The sequence below is a fragment of the Nomascus leucogenys genome, chromosome 8, assembly GCF_006542625.1.
Source record: "Nomascus leucogenys isolate Asia chromosome 8, Asia_NLE_v1, whole genome shotgun sequence".
NCBI classification, from domain to species: domain Eukaryota; kingdom Metazoa; phylum Chordata; class Mammalia; order Primates; family Hylobatidae; genus Nomascus; species Nomascus leucogenys.
This window is the reverse complement of record NC_044388.1, coordinates 97,455,867-97,474,180: the sequence shown is the minus strand read 5'-3', so window position 1 is coordinate 97,474,180 and position 18,314 is coordinate 97,455,867. Positions and strand designations below refer to the sequence as shown.

Here is an 18,314-nt window from a genome sequence, read left to right as displayed (position 1 = left end):
GGTTTTGCCATGTTGCCCAGGCTGGTCTCAAACTCCTGACCTCAAGTGATCTGCCTACCTCGGCCTCCCAAAGTTCTGGGATACAGGCGTGAGCCACTGCGCCTGGCCATAATGTTCTTTTAAAAAAATCATTCTAACTTCTAATCATTACTGGGAGAAAATTTAAGATTAAAAATCCTCCAAAAGGAGAAAGGGATGTACTAGTATTTGTTTTTTTCTAATCTGAACAGAGAGAAATTGACTTTTAAAGTACATTTAATCAATACATTTATAATAGAATATGCACGAGAAAGCCAGAATACACCAATTTCATGGGCAAGTGAGAGTAAGCATATTAAATAAAAAATTGGGGCCGGGCACGGTGGCTCACGCCTGTAATCCCAGCACTTTGGGAGGCCAAGGCGGGTGGATCACGAGGTCAGCAGATCGAGAACATCTTGGCTAACACGGTGAAACCCCGCCTCTACTAAAAAAATACAAAAAATTAGCCAGGCGTGGTGGCGGGCACCTGTAGTCCCAGCTACTCGGGAGGCTCAGGCAGGAGAATGGTGTGAACCCGGGAGGCAGAGCTTGCAGTGAGCCGAGATTGCGCCACAGCACTCCAGCCTGGGCGACAGAGTGAGACTCCTCCTCAAAAAAAAAAAAAAAAAAAAAAAAAAAAATTGGAAACCCTATTCTAAAAGCAGTTTAAAAATCAAGTCAAAGCTTGTCCTTAGTTTAGGGCCAGGAATTAGTTTTAGAACTGATGCAATCTCAAACCAGAGCCAACAAGTGTTTACCAAAGTCTTTGCCCCAAAGGGAGACACTTGTAATTCTCCAGAAGGGACACTACACTGTTAAGATTGTCTTGAGACTTGGGCTTAGGTAACTGATCGGGGTACACATATTAAATTCATTTCGAAATACCATTTTCTTTTCCAACAAAAATGAAACCTAAATCTTTTTTCACAATATGCAATTTGTAATCAAGGCCTCCTCTACTGAGGGGTTTAATTAGCTTCTTGGGTATTTGCTCCTCTTTCCTGGGAATGACAGCATAAATGGGAAGTTTATGTCTCCAGGGCTTATTCGTTACAGAATGGAAAAATGAAGCTATGGACTTTCTCAAGGATGATTTAGAGAGAAGGGATCATTAAATTACTGTGCTCCCCTCCTTATCTTCTCCAGAAGGCTAACAAAGTGACTGCATAAACTGCACTCCATCCCAGGAATACAAACAGTTCTTGGCCAGTATTTGACTAGAAGTCAATTGCAAGCTCTGAGTCAGGTTTTGATCACACACTGGAGCCTGTTCCTGGAAGCAAAGATCATCTTAATGCCTCTCTTAACACCTGTTGTGTCTGCTCCAGTTTCCGTCCTGATAGTCACAAAGCTCCAGAGCTATAAAATCAGAGAGAAAGTCTACCATTTCATATGACCTAAGCGCCACAAGGTGTTGGGTAGTACACAGCCAAATATTGAGCACATTAAAATAGAAGAAACAAGTGCTCCTCCTGAAGGAGATCTTTGTGGTAATGGAATAGTTCTGTATCAATTACTGTGGTTATATCAATCTACACATGTTAAAATGGCACAGAACTATAAATACATTTTGTGCCACTGTCAATTTGCTGGTTTTGATACTCTAGTTAAGTAAGACGTAACTATTGGGGGAAACTGGGTAGAGGGGACATGTGACCTCTCTGTACTGTTGTTGCAAATTCCTGTGAATCTGTACTTATTTCAAAATCGAATGTTTTTGTAAGTGCACCTTGTGTACATTAACATAGTTTGAACACTGTGCAATAGAACAAGTCTAATGCAAACACAGCCTACTTTCCAAATGTGAGGTCTTCAGCCACAACCCACGAGAAGGCTTGAGGTTGGGAATGCCCTTGCACATGCTTTTCCCTCTACCTGGGATACCCTTTCCCACCTCCTGCACCTCTTATTCCCCTTCCCCAGGCTGGCTCCTTCTCATTTCTCAGGCAACATCTCAAAGCCCCTTCCTTACAGAGGTGTTCCCCTGTCCTAACCTTTGCTGTTCTCCAAATATTCCACTCCTTTCACAGCTCCCTTCACCATGTGTAATGATTCAATTACTTGTTTGTTGTCCATCTCCCCACTAGAGTATAAGGTAAACTCCACGAGGCCCTTAGCACACTCCCTGCCACCTGGAAGATGCTCCAAGAAGATTTTGTTTGAATAAATGACCCCACCGACTGAATGGACTCCCTTGTGGCCAAGGGGACTCCAGAAAACTTTAAAACTGAGTTCCCAGCCAATGACAGGACAGAAGGTCAGACATGCCTCATTATAACTTCATCGTATTGGAGTTTAGACACAACAGCTGACCAGCATTAACGTTAAAACACAGATCATAAGACTGACAGAACAGACTCTTTGTGACAATGACACCAAATTATAAACAAATTATACCTAAGGTCATGCCAGGCAAAGGTTAAGGCACACATCCCTTCACTTAGAGAATAAACTGTGTTCTAACTGCCACAAGGTTTTTCTCTTTCTCTAGCAGCTTAACAAGCACCGGCCTCAAGATTAGCAATATTAGAACGATTTGCAGCTCCACCAGATGTGGACTAATGGAACCCCTATTCCACCAGCCATCACTACAGCTTTAATTGGACAAGAGGCTGATTTCAGTAACTTTCTCCTGATAGGAAGACTACCGACCATGGACTGGCTCTGGCTAGTTTACACAGACTGCATACTTGCACACCTCCCTGTCCTGAAAAGACCTTTTGACGCATAGGGTCTAACTGTAATACATGTATTATTATTATTTTTTAGAGTCTATCAGGCTGGAGTGCAGTGATCTGATCATACATCACTGCAGCCTCCACCTCTTGGGCTCAAGTGATCCTCCTGCCCCAGCCTCCTGACTAGTTGGGACCCCAAGCACACACCACCCCACCTGGCTATTTTTTTTTACTTTTTGTAGAGATGGGGACGTCACCATGCAGGCCAGGCATTTAACATTTAAATGGTAACTCTTCACTCCAAAATGAACATGGGTTGTATGTTACATGCATGTTTGCTCAATGGGCATGCGTCAGGACAACCCTCATGAATATTCATAGCTCCTCCTGTCACCTGCTGAATATGCATGTCTACCCAAGCTGTTCAGCATAAAGCCGTTACTCCAACCCCTCCTCCGACGAAAAGCCTGTCTCTGGTCCTGGCCATTCTCCAGCCTGCGGAATGGCCACCTTGCAGGCTGTAACCCCTTAAAAGAAATAAAGTCTCCTCTCCTGTTTTTTGTTTCGTTTTTTTGAGACGGAGTCTCGCTCTGTTGCCCAGGTCATCTCGGCTCACTGCAACCTCCGCCTCCCAAGTTCAAGCGATTCTCCTGCCTCAGCCTCTCAAGTAGCTGGGATTACAGGCGCACGCCACACGCCCGGCTAATTTTTGTATTTTTAGCAGAGACGGGGTTTCACCATGTTGGCCAGACTGGTCTCGAACTTCTGACCTCAGGTGATCTACCCGCCTCGGCCTTCCAACGTGCTGGGATTACAGGCGTGAACCACCGCGCCCGGCCTCCTCTCCTTTTCCAAATTTATACATTTTGATTTTCTTAACACACCTCACTCGAGTTCGTTCACTTCGGCTGCGGGGTGATCTGTCGGCCGTCTCAGCTCAGGCTGACCTCAGCGCCCTCACTTCGGCCACTTCTGTGCCCCTCAGTCTTCTCCCCTCAACTCGGACCTAACGCCCTCATGACAGGGCGCCATTTTCTTCCCTCTAACTCCTCAGCCCAGAGGAGGCGCCTTGGTCCGGTACCTCTGCCCGGCAGGGCGACTTTTCCTCACTTGTACTTTTGCCTCGGGTCATCCTCTGCGGCTACCTCCCCACTATCCTCACCCTCCGCTCCGCGTCCCGTGGCTTCCGCCCTCCCTTCCGGTGCAGGGCAACGGCCTCTGACCCACAGCCTTGGGGGCTCTCGCCCCTCAGGCCACGCCCCTCAGCCCACAGAACTAGCGGGAAGTGACTGCGAAGCAGCCGCGCCTTGGAGGGACCGGAGGGCGGGGATTGGGGAGGTGGGTCCTCCTCGATCCTGGGCGTTGATTGGCCAACTATCGCGAGGGCGGGACCTCGATTGGGGGCTGGCCGGCAATCTGGGTCTTGTGCCTCTGGCTCCTCAGGGCATTCCCGGCGGCTCCGGGTTTGGCGACAAGGACGGGGGAGTGCGACTGCGTCTCGGGCAGCATGGCCGAGAAGCGGCACACACTGGACTCCGAAGCCCAGCGGCTCCCTGACTCCTTCAAGGGTGAGTCCCGCGTCCCCTGACCCTCCCCCGTGGACCTAGCCCCCGCCCGCAGCGTGCGCTCCGCGGTCTGACAGCCAGGCTCCTGGCCAGTCTCCACTGCTTCGGGCTGGGCGAGATCTCAAAGCCGCGGCTCCTCCCTAGTAAACTGAGCATCACGAACCCTGTTTGGCAGACTGGGGTCACGGTGGAGGGATGGCGGGGTGCCAACGGCACGTTTCCCATCGCGCGGGCTCGGGTTATCTCGCGGCCGGCAGATGCCAGGCCCCATGCCAGCGCTGCACTATCTCGTGTCACGCACGCGGACGAGGAAACGCAGAGGAAACTGCTAGCCAGCGAGGCGGGGACCGGGACCCCCACATCTCACCCTTTACCGACTCCCCTTCTTTCCCGACTCACCCTCTCGAAGGCCGCCTCCTCCACCCAGCCCTGGCCCGGCCCCGGGGTGAACCCCCTCCTCCCCCAACCCCACCTCCCGAAACTTAGACCGATTTGCAGAAGGAAGAAGTCACTCTGGCTTTCTTCTTACCTCTCTTTCTAGCTCCACTTTCTGCCCCATTTTTCCCCCTCCGCTTTCCTCTGCGTTTTGGAGAACTCTCCTTCCCGGCTTTTGTTCCTCGCCAGGAACCCTGAGTTCTCCCACCCTCACCCCCACCCTCCCTTACCAGTCTTCAAGGCAGGAGCTGCGAGTGGCTCAGTCTCGTTCCCCTGTGGAGGAACTAGTACTCTGGGGAGGGGGTTCCAATAAAGAGAGATGGTGGACCTCTCAGGAGTCCTGGTATCCACTCAGGAGCTCTTAGTGATCCAGAGGAATTACAGTGTTTCTAAAGATGGAATTTCAGGCAGGGTGTCGGTGAAAGCAATTTAGGGGACGGGATGGGCCTTTCTAGCAGCCCGCAACGAACATGACATTGGAGTCATCTATTCTGATTATTTGTAAAGCCAGCTTTATCCACGCATCTTACCTATAAGTTCCATTTCCCTTGTCCAGGGATCCATGTGTTCATTTCCTTCCCAGGGGCATCAAAGGAATTACAGAAATCTTTATTCCTCACTTTTTCTCTACTAATAACGTTGCAGGATTGTCTTCCCAAATGGAGTGGAGAGTGTAACAGGGAGGAGTTGATGAGAATAATAGAAACCACAACAACAAAAATTGAAACTGAATAGGTCAGACTTCGTACCACTTTTTTTTTTTTTTTTTTTTGAGACGGAGTTTCGCTTTTCTTGCCCAGGCTGGAGTGTGATCTTGGCTCACTGCAACCTCCGGCTTCCCAAATTCAAGTGATTATCCTGCCTCATCCTCCCAAGTGGCTGGGATTCCAGGCTTGCGCCACCATGCCCAGCTGATTTTGTATTTTTTGTAGAGACGGGGTTTTACCATGTTGGTCAGGCTGGTCTCTAACTCCTGACCTCAAATGATCCACACGCATCGGCCTCCCAAAGTACTGGGATTACAGACATGAGCCACCGCGATCCCCCAGTGCCACATATTTTATGTATATATTATTTTATTGAATCTTCACAACAGATAATTTGGTAGGTATTCTTATCCCCATATTATACTTGATGAAACTGATAGTCAAAGAAGTTAAATTACTTAAAGTCACATAGTTTGTATTTAAATCTAGATTTGGCTGATTCTAAAACTTGAATAGGAAAAAAATAGGCGGTAACTGCCTCTTCGATAGTTAGCTGTCTTTTCCTAGATAAGAAGGTGGGTATTAGCATGCGTTCCTCAATAACCCTGACCTCCTGGTGGGAAACTGCAGTGGCAAATCTGCTTGGAGTTCTTTGAGAATCAACATGATCTTTGTACTTAATGTTTATTTACAGACAAGTGGTCACAGATGAGTTTTTAACTTCCAGGTCTTTTTCTTGATTCTACACTTAACTACTGTTTAGACAGAAATCTTTCAAGATCTAATGAAAACCACCGCTTCCTCTCAAAAATTAGACATACAAATAAAATTTTGCATAGTCTGTGTTTTTTTAATGTAAACCTAAGAAATTTGACACTACTAGGAAAGCTATTGCTGGAATTTATTAAATAGAGGCTATTGAATGCTTTCCCTGTGCCAAAACACCGTTTAAGTGCTTTACAAACATTATCTAATTGCATTCTGTAACAGCTCTACAAGGGAAAGGTCATTATTCACCATTTCACAATAAGGATACTGAGGCTCACGTGGTAAAATCACACACAGTTTCTAAAATTTTCAGCCCGGTTTCAAACCCCGGCTATCTGATTTTCTGAACCATTTTCCCTATCCCAGCTATGGATACCAAAATGTAGAACCTTCTCTAACTTCAGTACTTTACTTGAGTTGAGAGACAATAAACAAAAAAAGCCTGGAGGAACACAGCTTCAGTGATGACTTCCAGAAGGCTGCTTGTGAAAGAAGCAGTGGAATTATAAAAGCCTAAACTCTGCCCCTTTGTCTTTGCTGAGAATTAGTCCTAGGTAGGTAAATAGGACCAGACCTAGGGCAAGACTAGTTTTTCTTAAAGGCAGTGCATTCACTTTGTAATGATATAATGCAAGTGAATTACAAAGAATGTATCACCGTAATTAAGAGCCATGTCAACAAATAAAACCGTTTGGGAGAATGTCTGAAAATAAGAAGAATCACGAGACTGATTGTTTATTTCAGTTGTTATAGCCAATCAGATTGGAGAGAACTTTGTAACTTCTTCAATAATTAATCTGTTATTCCATCAGTGGTCATAAATTAACTTATGGAAGACCAAGTCTACAAAACTGGCGTATTTATTTATGAATAGATTTTTGGTGCCATTTGATGGTATAAATTTTACGTAGTAAAAGACAGTCACTGATTCCTAGTCAGCTTTGAGGAAAAAAAAATTAAAGATGTTGATAAAATGATACAGATGGAATTCAAAATCAGTTTTTTTAAGAAGGCATGGAAAAGCAATTTCCTGAAAACTATCGTAACTACAAAAAAGTGAATACCCTTTCCTTGCATCTGTCTGGTATCCTGTGCATATCTCTATCATAATGTTTATTACATAACATATTATATTTATCAGTTTGACTCATCTGTCCCCTCCCCTCCCATAATTAAACTACGCTTTTTCTTTTTGAGACAGGGTCTTGCTCTGTCGCCCAGGCTGGGGTGCAATGGTGCAGTCATAGCTCATAGCAGCCTCAAGTGATCCTCCCACCTCAGCCCCTCGAGTAGCTGGGACTACGGGTGTGCACCACCACACCCAGCTAATTTTTTTAATTTTTTTTAAAGACAGGGTCTTACTATGTTGCCCAGGCTGGTCTTGAACTCCTGGACTCAAGCGATCCCACTTTAGCCTCCCAGAGTGCTGGGACAACAGGCGTGAGCTACCACGCCTGGCCTTTAGATCACACTTTTGAAAGCAGAGATTGTGTCCTGTGGTAGCCCAGTATCAAGTACATAGTAGGTATACAAAAACATTTGTTCAAAGAAAAAGGAAGCAGGCAGGGAGATAAAAATCCCCGTGGAGTAAATAACATTGTTAAGTGTTTGCCTTAGCCTTATGTTGGTGGAGCAGTTTTTCTGTTTACCATTTATTTTATTAAGTTTGTTATAACCTAAGCTGTTGATTTTAGGGCATGGCCATTATGTTTATTATATATTATTACAGATAGACTATTTGTCTGGGTTTCTATTATCAATAAAAGGATTATAATTGCCAAGATAATATATTGTCCTTAATAAGAAATCTCCTTTTATTTATTAAAGCATGGAAAGAGAAGTTAGAGGTCATGGTTAGTAGAAAGAAGGAAGTGTGTGTCAATAGATAATTTTCTAATAGATAATTTTCTATTGACACACACTTGTTGATAATTAAAATAGATCATTTTAGTTAAAATAAGTTTCTATTGACACACACTTGTTGCTACATTCTTTTTTAATCTTTCTCTATTTGCTGGGACTAGTAAAGAAACTTGAACTCCAAGCATTTGGCCTCACGTTTCAGAAGATTATCCTTGAAGATACAACCAATAAAGTCCTAAAGTCTCAGACAATGAAAACTATACTGAACTTGTGGTCCAGTTAAAGTGAGCACTATGGTAAGGTAGTACAGTATAGTGAAATGAGAGTGGAATTTAGAATTAAAAGATTTGGGTTGAGATCACTCTACCATCACTTAAGAGATTTGTATGAAGGATAGTCCAAGAACATTTAGAACTCTGACTTACTGCCCCTAGTGTGGTCTGTTTCTCCTCCAGGGATACAGTCCCCAAGCAGATTGTTAGTTGATATTTTCTCCGTAGTGCCCAGATCCCAAAAGGTAATTCACTTCATAAAAGGTTTCTTCCTCTAAACTTATCAATAGTGATCTTAAAGTTGTGGTAATAGTAATGGCTACTGCTTGTTGAATACTTCCTAAATGTCAAGCCCTTTACATATTTTCTCATTTTATCTTCACAACAACTGAGTGAAATAAGTACTGTTCTTTTCCCCCATTTTACTGATAAGAAAATTTAGTGGTAGATTTTTTGGAACCTAACACCAAAAATGCAAGCTTTTAGCCACTGCTTAGCTGTTAATCACAGTGAAGAACTGAGAACTTTATCATGTAGTTTTCTTCTGCTTCCATTTCCCATTTTTAAATGAAAACGATGTTACCCTCCAAAGACTTATACGAGAAAAAATTGTGAATAATTTTAAGATGTCCAAGTAAAAGAGCTGGAAAAAAAAAAAAACATAAAAAGTGGGAGGGTTTTTGTTCTGTTTTCATGTATTTCAGGCCTAGATGAAATTTAATTAACTTAATACCCATTATGAAATTGTTTTTCTCTCCAATTTTCCTGAACATAAATGTTTTGGTGCTTCCAGACATGGGCCATGTTGAGCCCATTCTTCTACTTTCCTGAATTCTCTAACCTCACGGTTGGAAAAGGTCTGATTTTTTTTAAAAAAAGAAAATACTTGAGGAAAGCAGTTGACAACTACTTGGGGCAGGAGATGGTTCTGTACTGTATCCCAGGATCCTGTCTGCTGTTTCAGTTTGTCTTATGTAAGAGGCAGTCTTTTTTTTTTTCTTTTCCCCCAAAGAAACAAAACACTCAACTCATCCAGCAACTATTTAACAAATGTTTTTTGAGTACCTGTTATATACTAAGTATCTGCCATATTGGCTTATTTACTCATCATACTAACCCTCTGAGGAGGTACTCTTATTAGCTCTGTGTTTAGATGGGTAGACTGAGGCACAGTTGAGTAATAAGGTATTTTCTCAAGATCACACAGCTAGTAAGTGGCAGAGCCATCTGTGAACCTATTATGCTATACTGTTTTCATAAAACCAAAATCTCATGAAGACAGACAACTGAATACAATAATTACAAGTGTGATAAATGTTGTTTTAAAAGGGTAAAGTGCTATTGCAGCATTATTTTAGACTGAGAGGTGCAAATTTAAAATTATTGCTGTTGCTCTCACCTATTTTTTTCCTCTTGTAAGGCCTGAAAACATTTGAATGCAGGAAAACTACAGAAAATCCTTAAAATATTTAGGAAATAAGACATTTATGCTTATTTACTTTCCTTATTCTTTTTGAGCTAAGCAAAGAATAACTGTTATTGCAAATCTTTCTTAGAAGTATTAGTCCATTTGTTTTCCTTAGTATTTCATAGTAAACACATTTTAAGCTTTGTAATTCAAACCACATAGTGCTTCATCAGTATCAGTTCTTTTGGTCTAGTGTTTATACCTATAGATGGATTTTAACAGGGAGGAAAAGTTACAGTCTTCACTCATGGTTTTTAACTTGATACCATCTGGCCTGTAGCTACTCTAGCCCCGAGAATAATTTCTTCTCTAGAGATTTAAGGATAAGGGCATTCGAACAACTAAGCATGCCTAATTAAAATACTAATTTGAAAGGCAGGCTATAATGTGTGCTTGTTTGCTTTGAAATCTTCTGCCTTAAATGAATTGCAAGTTTTGATCTCTAATTAAACATTATCATTTTTTAACATGTATTTATCGAGACCCTACCATGTGGTAAATCCTGCCTCTTTCTCACTTCTAGCTTTTTAAATCTATCTCTCTTTGTAGGATGCTGCCTTCATTTTTGTTTCTGCCATTTTTACTCCTTCTATTTCTCTTATTTTCCTTCGCTTCTGTTATGTCCTTCCCTTCTTTGTCTTTTTCTCCTAAAATTCCAGTCATTTGAACAACTTAGTTATAGTAAAAATTTGATTAATTGAAGAGGAATTTATATTCACTTACTCTATACTCTACCTGCCCTTTTGCTTATTTTCACCAGGAGTTTTTGTTTATCAGGCCTTATAAAGGCCTTGTTTCAAAATAAGCAAAAGAGAGAAACTGAGAAGCTGGGAAATGTACCCTTATTTGAAAAGCTGGAAGAAAGATCAAATGCATTATTTAATCTATGCAAGTCTTCCTCCTCAAATAAATAGTTGGCTGACATAAAACAGGATCAGCGTGTAACAGCCCATTGTCCAAATCTAGCTGACTCTGTTTCTGTATGTCCCAGAAGTTATGAAATAGCTCTTATATTTTTAAATGATTTTTAAAAAACAAAAGAATACTTTTTCATTACACATGAAAATTATGTGAAATTCAGATTTGTGTCGATAAATTAAGTTTTATTGGAACAGCTATGCTGTTTATGTAGGTACTATCTATGGCTGCTTTTGCACTGCAAAAGTAGAGTTCAGTAGTTGCAACAGACTGCAAAGCCCGAAATATTTAGTTCCTGGTTCTTTACAGGAAAAGTTTGCCAATCCTGACAAAGAATCGCTAATGAAGAATCGTAGTGGCCAAAAGTAACACTTAATCCTGAATACATATGCTTTTAAGAAGAAAGTTCAAAAATTGCCAAGACTTTTCAATTTGACCTACTGTTACCCCTAAAAAGTGCTGCTACAACTGAATAGCATGTGTTTTTGAAACTAAACTTCCAGCCCTTCTGTCTTGCCCCACCCAGGCAGGACTGCTCTCATCAATTTACAACATGAAGTGTTTTATTTGCACTTTGTGAAGGCAGAAGGAAAAAAGTGTCCGTTAACTGTTGCAGTTTAGGTATTTCATTAATTCCTTAGCCCATCCTTTCCTTATTGTGTACAATAAGCTTATGACTTACAGTCAGATTCTCAGCAGAGGAAATCCAGTTATCTTTTGAACTTTATAATAATAAATCTCAGTGATGAGTGGATTTATTACTCCACATGATTTCCAGTAGTGCTAAGGTTAATAGATCTGAAACTAAATCAGCTGATGGGGAACGGGGACAACTACAGCCCTCTGGACTAATCAGCCTGTGTTGTCATCTTGGAAAGAATGTTTAACTGCCTTTCCAGAAACTTACCCAACAAAAATTACTACACAACTTGTCGTTTTTTATTTGTTTCATGGTTTGCTTGGTTTTCTTTTGTTTCTTCCTATAAGGTCTTTAGCCTTATTACTTTAGAACTTCAGGAGGCCTATTTTACACCTACTTCACAGATTTTTGTAAACATTATAAATACTCAGGTATGTAAGGAGGAGCTACTTGTGGCTAGCATGTCATAGGAATTCATAAATGGTAGTTATTAGGAGTAGTAATAAAAGATACCTTCAGAATGAGAGAATTTTAAGAGTTGTATAATTTCATCTTTTCAGAAAAATTAACTTACATAGGAAATAAGCAGGTACAGAAACACTGCTAAATATATATTCAATGCAGCAGTTTCTAAGTGAGAAATTTGGACACAACAAATTTCATATGAAACAATGGAGTTAATTAATTAATCTTTAATAATGATAAAGAATATGTACTGATACGAAAACATGTTCATAACATGGATGGGAGGGAGAAGATTTTAAATCACTGTATATACCATTCTTTCATTTTTGAAAAAATACAGGCTAGAAAAGGTTTAAAAGATGTATATCAAGGCAAAAAACATCCAGAGATAAAGTATAGATAATTTTTCTGTTTGTTGAGCTGTCGTTTCTAATTTTTATAGTAACTTTTGCTTTTAAAGTAAAAAAGCAATTTTAGAAAATGTATGTGAGTTTCCTGGAGGTAAGCCCAACTTGAATGTTCAATACAAAAATTCAAATGTACAGGCTTATGTCCATATTCAGACCCTTCTTTGATTAGCTAAAAGTTTATTCTACTGCCATTTTGGTAATAAAAGAAAAAAAAATACTCTAAACCAGGAGTCCCAAACTCCCAGGCCACAGACGGATCAGATCAGCATCATTAGATTCTCATAAGAGCACGAACCCTGTTGTGAATTGCACATGTGAGGGATCTAGGTTGTGTGTTCCTTATGAGAACCTAATGCCTGATGATCTGTGGTGGAACAGTATCCCAAAACCATGCTCCCCAATCCTTTCCTGTGGAAAAATTGTCTTCCGCAAAACTGGTGCCTGGTGCCCAAAAGGTTGGGGACCATTGCTCTAAACTATGGCAAAGTAGTATTTACAACCAAGTATCATAGGATCCCTAATTTTTAGGAATGTTCTCAACCAGCAAAATACCCACAAGTGGCCGGGCACATTGGCTCACGCTTGTAATCCCAGCACTTTGGGAGGCTGAGGCGGGCAGATCACGAGGTCAGGAGATCGAGACCATCCTGGCTAACACGGCAAAACCCCGTCTCTACTAAAAATACAAAAAATTAGCCAGGCATGGTGGTGGGCGCCTGTAGTCCCAGCTACTGGGGAGGCTGAGGCAGGAGAATAGCATGAACCTGGGAGGCAGAGCTTGCAGTGAGCCAAGATCTCGCCACTGCACTCCAGCCTGGGTGACAGATTGAGATTATGTCTTAAAAAAAAAAAAAAAAAGTCCACAAGTGTATTAACCAAAATATCACTATTTGTCCCTTTCCCCATAAAACTGGTAGGAAGGATTCAGTCCTAAAGTAATACATGGGAAACTTGAAGGAAATGAATTTCCTGAGATTTTGGTGAGTGAGAATTTCTTTTCTCTTATTCCCAGAAGTGGTAGATGACTAAAGGTTCATTTATAGGCCTGCTAGAGTTTAAGCCTCACCTCTGAGCTATGCACGTTTATAGCACAACGTGCTATAAATAGGCACAGCTGGAATTAAGAGGGCTTTCTCTGTAGAAACATCAGAGTTCATTCTCAGAACTCTAGTGATGCATTCCCAACTTAGATACTGTGTACCTTTTTGAGGTGTAACCAGGTGGGGAAGAATTTTGAGAGTTGAAGATAGGATACTTTCATTTTAAAGGCATTAGAAAAATATGAAAGTGCCATTTTCCCAGTGTATACACTGATTATTTCTAGCCAAGCATTTGATATGTGAAAGACCAAATCCAGTTTTCAAAATGCGTACTTAATTCCTTGTTCCTGGTGATTTTCAATCCCATATACACATCTGGGGTTTTCAAAAACACAATGTGACATGGGAACTGACACAAAAAAAATTGGGCTGAACTTTTTGGCTTGTCCTCATGTAGATCATAAATGAACTTCTTGAGAGTGTTTGAATGTCCCAGCCTAGCCAGACTGGGGGCAGGTATGAAGCAAAGGGCAAATTAAATTGTTTAAAAGGCTTTTTTTTTTTTGGAGACGGAGTCTCGCTCTGGCTGGAGTGCAGTGGCGCAATCTCGGCTCACTGCAAGCTCCGCCTCCCGGGTTCACGCCATTCTCCTGCCTCAGCCTTCCGAGTAGCTGGGACTACAGGCGCCCGCCACCACGCCCGGCTAATTTTTTGTATTTTTAGTAGAGACGGGGTTTCACCGTGGTCTTGATCTCCTGACCTCGTGATCCGCCCGCCTCGGTCTCCCAAAGTGCTGGGATTACAAGCGTGAGCCACCGCGCCCGGCCTAAAAGGCTTTTGATCAAAAAGGGTAAGTGCTATTTTCCCATTTTTCTTCATGAAATACAAACACTTAAGCAAAATAGAAGGATTACAGAAAACTATCATCTAAATGTACTGATCATTTTATCTGTATTCTACAAGGCCAGCCTAATAATCTTTACTTTCCACCGGTAAAGAAACTAAGGTTCAAAGAGGTAAAGATCATGCAACTAAGAAGTATCAGAAGTGAAATTCAAATATAGTTACTCCTTGTTCCTAGGGAATCTCAGTGTAATAAGGGATATAAATGCACAAGAAATTAAAATATTAGATTAAAAAATAATAGAAGATTAAAATCCTACATTGGAAGGTCAATTAAAAATAAATAAAAAATAAAAGATTAGACAAGATATAAGTGCATAAGATAATTTTCAAAAAATGCTATCGAGATTCAAAGGAAAGAAAAAACATATCTAGCTAGAAAACTTGCTGGGAAGTATTTTATTTTATATCTATTCTACTATGCAGGATACTGTGCTAGACATTGAGAATATAAAAGTGAATAAGCAACATCCTTGCCCCCAGGGAGTTTTTACTCTAGTAGTTATGGGAGACTTGGACAGTATTTGAAAAGGCACCAAATGCTGTCAGATAAATAAGTATTTGTGGTCAATCTGTCCTTGTTTGGAATTCATTTCACCCTGGAAATCTAGACCTATGTCTGTCACAGAGCCTTGAAACTGTCTTTTGCTATAAATAGGCATGGGTGGCATTAAGAGGACTTCCTCTGTAAAAGTATCACATTTCATTCTCACAACTCCAGTCATGTTTTCCCAGTTTGGATACTGTCTTAAGAAAGTGCTCAACCATGAAAACATCCTTATGAGGATTTTCTTTATTGAGGGGTAAATTTAGAACACGGGCTTTGGAGTAAGATGACCCATATTTGAGCCCCAGGTCCTCCATTGTGTGACTTTGGGAAAGTTAAATGTTGCTTTAGTTAGCTCATTTGTAAAAGGGAGTTAAAAATACCCTCACAGGGCTGTTGTAAGAGTTAAATGAGATACGTGTCTAAAGTAACTTTAAAAAATACCTGGGGTATGGACAACCCCTCAAAACAGCCACTGTTGTTATGATCAGTTATGGTAATACTAGATAAAGCTTTCTTCACAAACAGTACTGTGGCCCTGCTTTGAATATTCTCTCAATGAATATGTCTGTACCCCTAAATTATAACTTAGAAACCTCCAGGATTACTTTAGATCATTTTATTTAAGTATACATGAAGACATTTACTTCACACTATGACACGGGATCAGAAAACTGCAAAGTCACATACAACCCAAGTACTCACTATATTTCTGATTTTTCATCCTATGTTTTAGAGCACTTGACCTGGGTGCCAACATGTGTCTCTCTTCTCCCATGTTCCCAGCCTGAACACTGCTTATTTCTTGGCCTCCTATTTATTCCAAGTGCCATCTTACTGCCATTTTGCCATTTCTTCTGAGCAGTAACATGTGCCTGGCATACCTTTTCTCCCCTCTGTCATTAAAATAGCTCCTGAAAATACAGCAGAAGCCTTCCAAGTGGTTGATAAGAAAATCTCTTGTATCCCTTGGCCTTCTCAGTCCCTATGTCCTCTACAGAAAGGAAAAGCAAACCAAAGATGAGGACGACACTGGATACAGAAAATAGGAACACAACATTGAGGTGATGGGAGTTCCCAGGATGATAGTGAAAGCAATTGCAGAATGATAGCCATGCACACCAGATGAAGGAAGTCCACACAAGGCTCTGAGAGAGAATTCTTTCAGAAGATAAAATTGATAGTATACCTGACCTCTTTGAGAGGAAATTTAGACAATTGATGTAAGGTTGGATCAATAAGTACGTTGAAAACCGAACAAAGGGAAAAAATAAGACAATAACTCCAGAAAAAACAAAAATGGTACAGGAAGAGAAAACCAGTGATACCTCACTACTTGGCTTAGCTTTAAATTGCACTTATAAATTCATAATATAAAATCTCATATTGATCTAAATGAAGTTATGACATAATCATATTGGAAAGATAGGTTTAAGTATGTGGTGGGGGGAAGGGGGAGGAAAGAGAACTAAATCCTTTTCTGTAGTAGAAAATTAATAGTCCTCAAAACTGAAAAAGCAAGAAGTAACAAAACAAGCATTTCCTTTTTTCCTTCGTTCCTTCCTTCCCTCCTTTCTTTTCTTTCTTTTCTTTCTTTCTTTCCTCGCTTTGTTGCCCAGGCTGGGATACATCACAGCTCAGTGCAGCCACGAACTCCCAGGCTCAAGCAATCCCCCTATTTCAGTCTCCTCAGTAGCTGGGACTACAGGTGTGTGCCACCACACCCAGCTAATTTTTTTAAAAAAGTTTCAAGTAGAGATGGGAGTCTCACTAGGTTGCCCATGCTGGTCTCAAACTCCTGAGCTCAAGCAATCCTCCCATCTCAGCTTCCCAAAGTGCTGGGATTATAGGCATGAGCCACCGTGCCTGGCAGAAGCATATTATTATTATTATTATTATTATTATTATTATTATTGTTATTTTAAGTAGGGACAGAGTCTCCCTATGTTGCCCAGGCTAGTCTCAAACTCCTGGGCTCAAGGGATCCTCCCTCCTCAGCCTCCCAAAGTGCTGGGATTATAGGCGTGAGCCACTGTACCCAGCCGCAAAGCATATTATTTAGAAACATGGAGGTAGATATCAAAATGGTCAAAATAGCAAATGTTTTTGAGGAGGAGGAAATTGGAAGAGGTGAGCATGGGAATGCCCTTTTTTGTACTAATCTTATAGAATGGTTTGACTTTTTAAACTTTATGCAAGTGTAACTTCAAAAACACAAATGCACAGCCACAAAGGCCAAAAAAGAAGGTAAAAGAGAAATAGCTACAGGGAAGAAAAATAGGTTACACATTTTATTTATTTATTTATTTTTTAAAATATCATTTAAGGCCGGGCACAGTGGCTTATGCCTGTAATCCCAGCACTTTGGAAGGCCATGATGGGCAGATCACTTGATGTCAGGAGTTCGAGAGCAGCCTGGCCAACATGGTAAAACCCCATCTCCACTAAATACAAAAAGTAGCCGAGCCTGGTGGCGGGTGGCTGTAATCCCAGCTATTCAGGAGACTGAGACAGAGAATTGCACGAACCCAGGAGGTGGAGGTTGCAGTGAGGTGAGATTGTGCTACTGCACTCCAGCCTGGGCAACAGGGCGAGACTCTGTCTCAAAAAAAAAAAAAATAAATAAATCATTTAAAACTATGGTGTGTACACAAGGAAAATTTTCAAAGAATATACGAAAATACCTCTGAATTTAAAGTAATTTTTCCCTCCTTTGTTATACTTCTGTGAATTTTTTGCATTATTACCTTTGTAATCAGACGGAAAAGCTGTTTCATATTACAGGAACAGGAAACAATTAGAAATGTGAGAGGAAAACTATGTACAAAGATGTTCACTGCAACACTGTTTATAGCACTAAGAAATCAAACAACCTGTGTAATCAGGAAGCGGGCAATAAATGATGCTGCATAAACCTAGTGAAATATTTTACAGGTGTAATTTTTAAAAAGAGGCTCTAAACAACTTTATACTCATATCACATGGTTTTCACCTTTAATCATACTGTACTCCTAGCTAAAATGCTCTAATGCCTTTTCCCTCTTTCCCTTTTCTCTTTTCTTTTCTTTTCTTTTCTTTTTTCTTTTGACAGACTCTTCCTGTGTTGCCCAGGCTGGAGTGCAGTGGTGCAATCTCAGCTCACTGCAACCTCCACCTCCTGGGTTCATGCAATTCTCCTTCCTCAGCCTTCCCAGTATCTGGGATTACAGGCAATCGCCACAACGCCTAGCTAATTTTTGTATTTTTAGTAGAGACAGGGTTTTATCATGTTGATCAGGCTGGTCTCGAACTGTTGACCTCAAGTGATCCACCTGTCTCAGCCTCCCGAAGTGCCAGGATTACAGGCGTGACCCACCATGCCCAGCCTCCACTTTCTTTTCATTGATATTTTCTTACTATTACATCCTTCAGGAAACTCTCTGACAGCCACCATCACCTCCCCACCCCGTTCCATTCTCACCTCCATCCTAACTGCATGAGTTAACTCATTCTGTGTCTTCAAAATATTCTGAACAGATACTCTATATCTGTACTTACCACCTAATATTATAATTATGTGTTTGTCTGACTTTCTTACTAAACTTCAACCCTGAAAGCTGGGATTGGGTCTTACT

At 41.1% G+C, this 18,314-nt stretch overlaps 1 protein-coding gene across 1 annotated transcript in view; it reads left to right on the top strand.

Annotated features, from left to right (window-relative positions):
* The first annotated feature begins 4,095 nt into the window (after positions 1 to 4,095).
* The window catches only part of STOM (stomatin), a 30,092-nt gene continuing 15,873 nt past the window's right edge, over positions 4,096 to 18,314 (top strand). Inside the window, exon 1 of the mRNA XM_003264078.4 lies at positions 4,096 to 4,267. Coding sequence (XP_003264126.1) covers positions 4,207 to 4,267 — 61 coding nt within the window. The 5' untranslated portion in view covers positions 4,096 to 4,206. The remainder of the gene's footprint in view (positions 4,268 to 18,314) is intronic.